The sequence below is a fragment of the Sturnira hondurensis genome, unplaced genomic scaffold (assembly GCF_014824575.4).
Source record: "Sturnira hondurensis isolate 20B ecotype Veracruz unplaced genomic scaffold, ASM1482457v3 Scaffold0018525, whole genome shotgun sequence".
Taxonomy (NCBI): Eukaryota; Metazoa; Chordata; class Mammalia; order Chiroptera; family Phyllostomidae; genus Sturnira; species Sturnira hondurensis.
In genome coordinates, this window is record NW_028091156.1 from 3,967,408 (window position 1) to 3,975,454 (window position 8,047).

Sequence of the window (8,047 nt, forward strand, 5' to 3'; positions counted from 1 at the left end):
TCGCTGCAGGGGCTGAGCCAGGTTCAGCCCGGTTGTAAGGTCTGAGTCTGATTCAGCAGCCGTCTGTTGTGTTTTGGCAACATAGGCATAGCCGTAAAAAGGTCTTCATTTACACCCAGAAGAGGAAAACAACTCCTGTGTGATTAGATGTTTGGTTATATGCCGTTTAGGCAGGTGCCTTTGGGTTCTTTCTTCCTCGCTTGAAAATGAGGTGGGTTTTTTTCCTAATTAAAATAATACCTGTTTGGAATAAAATTTTTGGAAAATAAAGATGAGGCTAAAGAAGATGATATTCAAAAATCATAACACTCTAAGATACATTAAGTCATTTAAAATAAAACATTTCACTTAATTCTATTTCAAAATAGAATTTACTGGCCTTTTAGCATAATAGTAGTGTTCTGTACTGGGGGTGTGTGCGGTTTTTTGTGGTGGTGGTGGGTTTTTTTGTTTTTTGTTTTTTTGAGGAATATATAAAATGGAATAGTCTCGAGTACTAACATCTGCTACAACTTGGATGAACCTTGAAAACAGTATGCTAAGTGAAAGAGGCCAGATAAAAATAGCACATACTGTGGTTCCATTTATATGAAATTATCCGGAATAGGCAAATCCACAGAGACAGAAAGCAGTCCAGTGGCTGCTCGGGGCTGGGGGTGGAGGTTGGTATGTGCTGAAGGGTGATGAAAGGTTCCGAGATTGATCCTAGCGATGGTTGTAAGTCTTGTGAACATCTGAATAGTAACTGCTGAAATTGCTCACTTTGAATGGGTCCATTGTATAGCATGGGGATTATATCAGTAAAGCCATTGACACAGTTGTCATACTTGTCACCCCCCACCAAATAAAAGAGTAGGAGGAGTTCTGTAGAATTCCAGACCTAGCTGCTGACAGGAGGGTTGAGTGTGTAGCTATAATGCAGAGTTATGCCTTGTACTTCCAGGTGTTCCTTAATGTTGTGACTACCAGGTGTTCCTTAATGTTGTGAACTATCCAAGTTTTTTCTGTTCTGTGTAACAATTTCAAGGTTCATTTAAAAAGTTTGAGATCCCAATATGCTTATTCATCTGGGATCTCCAATATTCAGAATAACCATGAGTGTAGACTCTAATATGTAGTCTGCAACTGACATTGTTTTACTGACTGTGATGAAATTATAAAGAGTCTGCCTCGATGTGTTTGCTCTTTTAATGCTAATATAAATTGTAATGTGATGCTGATTTTAAAACTTTCTAACTGGTAACTTTTTTCTCCCCCTCCCTTCTTTTTCCTCCCCCCCCACCCCGCCCCACCCCACCCCATACATGTCACCTGGTCTTCAGAGGAATGCAGTAGCATGGATAGTTGATGGCGCATTTGGAGCAGACGACTTCTGTTTAACTTAAATTAGTCGTATTTTAATGGCTTGGGATTTGGTGCAAACAAACATGATTGATAGCTGGACAGACATGCTCGTCATGAAAAAAAGAACCATTTCTGAAGCCCGGTTGGGGCCAAACATTTACACCTTGCTTCATAGTAACCAGTTGAGATGAAGCGCGTCGTTAGAACGTTGTCGGACGCCATGTTGAATTACCCCCCATCGGTTGTGAAGAACTGTGCTACATTCAGGCTTACCCATTGAACTCAGTATATATATTTTTTTCCCTCCTGCCTTTTGTCTGGTGGGATACCATTCTTGTTGCTCTTCTGTGTAATGAAGTTTAAATGCTTGTTTGGAAAACTTTATTTAACAGTTTAGAAGGCTTGATAGAAAGAGTGCATTAGTCTGAAGAGTATACATTGGATAGGAAAGAATTTCCTTCTTTTGTTTCTCCAAATCTTTCCGCCTTATTTAGCTTGAGATCTTTGCAGCTTGGTTCATGGATTCTAGCCTTGCCCGTTGCGCAGTATATACAGATCCAGATGATAAACCAGTGAACTATGTCAAAAGCACTCTCAATATTACATTTGACAAAAAGTTTTGTACTTTTCACATAGCTTGTTGCCCCGTAAAGGGGTTAACAGCACAATTTTTTAAAAAATAAATTAAGAAGTATTTATAGGATCAAAGTGACTTCATTTGTATACATTTGGAATCTAAACCAGCCTAAAAACAGTTTCCTCTGTAACTCAGATGTGCAGTGTGACTGATGCGCTTCTGGAACACCACGCGAGACATGGTCAGAAACAGGGCTTGGAAGGACATTGCGCAGGAAACTCAGAGTAATGCTTGGAAGGCTTCCCCCCTTTTGTTTTATTCCTGAAGTAACATCAGTACCTGATCTTGAGGAAATTCAAGATTCAAAAAGTGAATTTTAAACTTATACCAACATGAGAGATCAGTAGTCAGTCAGGTATTCAGCAAAGCTTGTTCCAAGTTGTTCTCAAGTTGGGGAATCATTTGGCGAGAGAACTAGCAAGAGAGTAGAAATCAGCAGATGTAACCACTGTGGAAGTTTATAGTATAACTGAGCTTGGTAGAAGAATTCAGCAGGTTACAAACGTACTTAACCTGGGTTTAAAACCTCATAGTCATTTCTTTTAATTGCCCTTTTTAATATTTTGACAGGTAGGGACACGTACATTGAAGAAGATTCCTCCTTGGTTTTTCAGATATTGCCATACTGAACCTCATTCTAAACTGGTGCTGTGGATAGTCTTTCCCTCTCCCTCCCCTGTTAGTTAGGGAAAGGTTTCCTTTATGGAAAGCACTTTTTAATTTTGAGACTTTTGCATTTAAAATAAAGCCAAAAGCCTGGTGTTCACAGTGTGCTTTTAAGTCCCGTAACAGCTGAATGCAACCACCTTAGACTCCTTTGAAATTCCCTCCCTTTTTCGGTAGAGGATGAATTCAGTGACCACAGCTGTTACGTTGGGAAGAGGAGTGGGGATGTCCCCAGATAAGATTCTGGTGAAGAAAAAAGTCTTGAACTCACTTCCCTCCGAGGCTCAGCCAAGTGTACAATGTAGTTGTTACCATGAGTAGATGCTGTAGGGTCCACGAAACAGAGACCGGCTTGGTGTCAGGAATTCTTCCTTTGGGGGTGGGGTGGGGGCTAGCAGCAGGGAGGAACGGAAAAGTCAGGGAAAGGGAGAAGAGAGGAAAACACAATTGGCCTTAAAATAGTACGGAGTCTCCCACAAGCTCTCACAGTAAGAGAAAATGACGGATCGTGTTCAGATTATTTTATCAAATTGGTATGTAAAAAGATTTCTTTAAGCTCCATTTTGCAGAGATCACCACTTAGAGAATCAAGATTTCCTGTTTTGATACTTCTAAGTTACCTATATGTTACAGTTTATCTGGTACTTCATTTTTCTTAACTAAAATTACTTTTTACTTTAAGCTTGAATAAAAATCTTCATTGGTAACTGTATATAATTAAGTGGCAACTTCTCTTTACCTCAGTACAGTTAAATCCACATTTTAAGTGATCATGTATGTACCCTGAAGCCGTTAATACACCCCAGTCTCTACAGAACGTCTCCACAGCTGTTCACAAATTTGGCCGCAGTGTGCTAGAGTGTATCTGTAACACTCGCGGAGAGCTGCGCCCGTTCGGGGGCGGTTTGGCACTTGGACTCTCCCCTCCTTCACCCGGCCGCCCCCAGATCTGAGTTCTCAGAGTGCTTCTGAAGTACAGTTAAAAACACTTTTAAAAAGTGGAGTAAAAAAAGCGAGGCACATCTTACAAGAACATAACTCCATTAAAACGGAGTAACAACTATGCAAAGGTTTCCACAGCAGCTAGGTGAGTTTGTTCTCCAGGCCTGTCCTCGCTGGCAGCCTCCTCTATGTACTGGTACCTCATTGTGCCAATTTGCTGTCAACGTGTTTCATGAATTTGCCATTCTGGGACGGCCGGAAAGGTGAAATCCGTGGCGAAGAAACCCAGGGTCATGTGGCAGCAAGCGCCCGGTCGCAGGTGGTCTGACCCGCAGGTGTCACTAAGCACTTCTCAGTGCTGCAGTCTACACAGGGTTCAGCGGGAGACTGATTGAAAACTGTCAAGCCAGCTTTGAGATAGCTAACCAATGCATAAATTGAAAAGTACTAATACTTTTTGCACATACATCAAAATAGAGTGGAGAATTTTGGCTCCAACAGTCAGGAGCCATGTGCTTAAAATGTTTTTGTCGTTGCTCATTGATGAAGGGCTAGAGCAAGTACGAAATTAAATGTCTCTCCTCCAAATAACTGGTTACTGATAGTACCACGTTGGATTTGGGGATTGCTGAGATTGGCATGTGGGTGGTGATAAAGAGTTGGAGTGGGCAGTTAGTTGGGGGGGACGACAAAGCTTCAGTTTTGGTTTTCGTACTTTATTAGTGTTCATGAGCTACTTTTCTGTTACTCTTACTGGGCAGGTAAATGTTACATTAAACCAGGTAAGTAGTGTGAACAGAGGAAATTCCATGTGGAAATGCCCCTGCAAATGGGCCCGTTTCCGTGGGTGGGAAAACAAAAAGGGATTGCCTAACTTTAAATATAAACTAAGTATTTAAAATAAGATGCTAGTAAAAGGGAAAGAGTCCAGTTTTTTGTCAGTATTTTCTGCACCTGAAATGACACTAGTAGTAATCCGGCGACTTCTTGGGAGTGTTCTCCCGCTAGAGTGGCATTTTGCGACATTAATAGAAAACCCTTCTCCCCCACCCCCATCCTGACATTCTCTTTTTTAGGACTCTGGCTCCTGCTCACAGTGGTAACCCTTTGGTGCCTCTCTTGAAAGGCACAGGCCCATGTCAGTTTCTTTCACAGCAGAAGATGGCTGCTTTTGCATGGGGAGGAAAGAAGACATTTTTCTTAATATCCTTTTTGTCCCATCTCCAAAATGTATAAATATCTTGATTTCGTTTACTTTAGCTTCTCATTCAGACATTAGCAGCTCTCTTTTGGGGTTGCTCTCCAAGATAGCACTTCCACTCAAAAACCACGTCTCATTTCACATAGACTGCTAATTTAAAAGAAGAGGTGAATTTCATTTACACCTAGACACTTTCTAAAAACAGGGTGAACTTAATTGAAATTTTTCAGTGTTAAGCTATTGTTATAGTAGCTGCCCTACAGTATAAAAACAAAAGCTGTAAAGATATTCCCTATCTACTTAATCCAGATAGCCTGGAGCTAACGAAACTAATAGTGTAAGAAGATGTGTGTGTGTGGGTGTGTGGGTGTGTGTATGTCTGTGGAAGAGAGAGTACTTAATCATAAAGAGGCCTGGGAACAACCGTTCCAGGTTCTTGTCAGTTTTACAAAAAGTCTTGTGCACATGTTGAAGTGCCCTCTCTGAATTTAAGGTTTTGTTAATACTGGTCTATTTTTATAAGATTAAAGAGTGCATCCCCATCTTTAACTTAAGCATTTTCATTATCAGGGTCAATGTGCTAAAACCGAAGCATAACATTTTTAGGCACAGATGGAAAAGATGTTACCGGTTCCTTGGAAACGTGTGTGTGTGTGTGTGGCGAGGAGAGCAGACTCACAGGAGCATGTGTGTCCTTACAAACCAAGCTGTAGAGATCAAGACGAGAACTGAAGTGTCAATCTCAAGATGTCTAAATTGTCGAGATTTACATGGCATTGTGGTGGGACTAGTTAACATTAGAGCTTCTGGTATGTAATAACTACTTGCTACGGACTGATTCAGTGTTTCAAAGGACTGTGTTCTTAAATTGGGGGATTTTGGTTTTTTTTTTTTTTTTAACTGCCTCTCAGATTATATTTAGTAGTTTAAATTTCTTTGCTTTATTATTTCATTAAAGCATAAAAATCTTCAGGTCTCTGATATTTATTTTCACTTGTTCTACTAATTATTTACAAAACACTCTGTTAACTTTTATTTTATAAATGTGTAGTATATTAAACATCTTTAAAATTTTGTTCAATTGAAGCTACATTAACTTTGATTTGCTTACTGGGATTTTTTTAATACACCTTTCCATGTCAGTGCGTAGCACTTAACCAATTGTTTGTATTCCCTTCCAACCCAATAAACAGAATGGATAAGTCCTGCTGGCTGTGTTAGTCTTGTAGTGTCCATTAATCTGCATGCGTAAGTAGTACTTTCTCTCCTTTACCTGACACAGCCAACTTGCTGAACTTGACTTTGACATATTTACCTGGAGTTTTTAAAGTGGTGCCTAAGGAAGCACTTGCTTTATCTGTTGGAATATCTTTTTAGAAAATGCTATTACACCCTGGCTGATATAGCTCAGTGGATTGAGTGCGGGCCTGCGAACCAGAGTATCGCGGTTTGATTCCCAGTCAGGGCACTTGCCTGGGTTGCAGACCAGTTCCCAGGAGGGGACCCATGAAAGGCAACAATAAATTGATATTCTCTCCCTCTCTCCTTCCCTTCCCCTCTAAAGATAAATAAAGTCTTAAAAAAAAGTTTAAAAAAAAACACGAGAAGTCATGGATTTATTTTAGAAAAATTTACTTTTTAATGGAATTACACACCCCATTTTGTTCAAAAACAATACTGCATCTGAAATTATGCATTTAGGTAGCAGATACTTTGGTAGAGAAAAATATATTTCTAGTTCGAAATTTAAATTTGTATCATAATAATCACTCTTTAAAGATCTCCTTGGAGAAAAGCATTCATTGTTTACAGACCTTCGTATTTATGGGGGGGACTAATGGCCCCATGGGGTGAATTATTACAGAAGTGGGCTTTAAGGTTTTCACGGATTGTGGAGCTCTGTCCAGGACAGGAGGTGCGAGTGTGGAAACTTGGTGTGAGCAGGCGAGTCCTGGGCGCGCATAGACAGGCCTTGGAGGCAGGGACAGCCAGCCCTTCCATGTGACGCTGCTTGCTGCTCCGAGTGAGACTCTCACTGCCACTTCCTCTGGTCAGCGGGCCACAAAGGGAGTTTTTCCCCCAGTTCACTTGAACCCGTGCTCTGCACTGCCCAGTTAGCTGACTCAGACTGTTCACCTGCACTTAGGGTTTGGTGCCAGGTCCCAGCACCAGGAATAAACATTTCCCAACCCTACCAAGTCCAAGAGAAGAGAGCACTGTTGAAAACAATTCCCTTCCATTGTGGAAAAGTTGATGGTTTGAGTTACATCATTTAATGACTTGGATTTTTTCCAGAAAAACAAAACTGTTAATTAAGATTCAACGAACAAAAGTATTCCATCATCCTAACACTTCTCCGAAGCATCCCGAGTGTTGAGGTCGATTTGGTCGTAGCGGGCTCTTCTCCAAACTTGAGTGGCGCACCTACCGCGAGCTGGGGCTGCGGAGCAGTGTTCTCATTGCGGGTTAACAAAACACCCCGCCCGTGCTCACAGCTGGCGCCGCAAACGGACTGCCCTGCCTGGGGTTTCGTTCCTTGTTGATGGGAGAGTTGAGAGGCTTCTTTGACCATCACATCGATGCAGCTGGTGTCCCTTGTGCAGTGTCAGGTGCTGCCTCAGAGCGGAGTGAAGCACGGTGAGCAGTGCCACACTCGACTGTCACTGCACCCCTCAGGGTCTGACACCCAGGCATCGCGTCAGAGAACAGCAATGGAAGTGAGTGCTAGGCTGACTCACCTTGGACGAGGTTCCAGCATGGAATGGGAAGGCGCACAGTGCACCCAAGGGTGCTCCGGAGCAGCTGCAGCGAACCCCACCAGCAGCAGAGGCGGCGGCGGCGGCGGCCAAGCGTTGGAGCCTCTGCGATCGGACCACCACCCTCACTCTCCCTTGCCCGGCCTCAAAGGGAAACCACTGAAAATGAGGCCTGTCCAGGAAGGTCCTGGAAAGAGTGACTTGAGCTCAGCAGCCAGCCAGCTCAGCGAAGAGTCCACCACCCTGTGCTTCCGTGGGACCCTTCCTGCACCTGCTCAGGCCCCAGCGCTCTCAAGGACCCTGGTCGTCGGACTGCACCCACTTAACTAAAGCAGAGCAATCTGGGCGCTGTCTCTCACCACTTTCACAAAGTATGGCTTCAAGCCAAAAGGCTTCGCCTGCGAGCCGCAGCCGAAACAGCCCATTCCTTGAGCAGCCTTGTTAAGGGAAGCCGTAGGAGTACTCTTCCAACTTTGTTACGCTATGAAGCTACACCGGCAT

General features: G+C 42.7%; 1 protein-coding gene across 2 annotated transcripts in view; it reads left to right on the forward strand.

Moving 5' to 3' along the window:
- Positions 1-5,997, forward strand: part of WDR26 (WD repeat domain 26) — a 37,066-nt gene extending 31,069 nt beyond the window's left edge. For both annotated transcript variants that reach the window (XM_037069327.1, XM_037069328.1), the window contains exon 14: positions 1,323-5,997. In XM_037069327.1, the coding sequence (XP_036925222.1) occupies positions 1,323-1,348 (26 nt within the window). In that variant the 3' untranslated portion in view covers positions 1,349-5,997. The remainder of the gene's footprint in view (positions 1-1,322) is intronic.
- Positions 5,998-8,047: the final 2,050 nt, after the last annotated feature.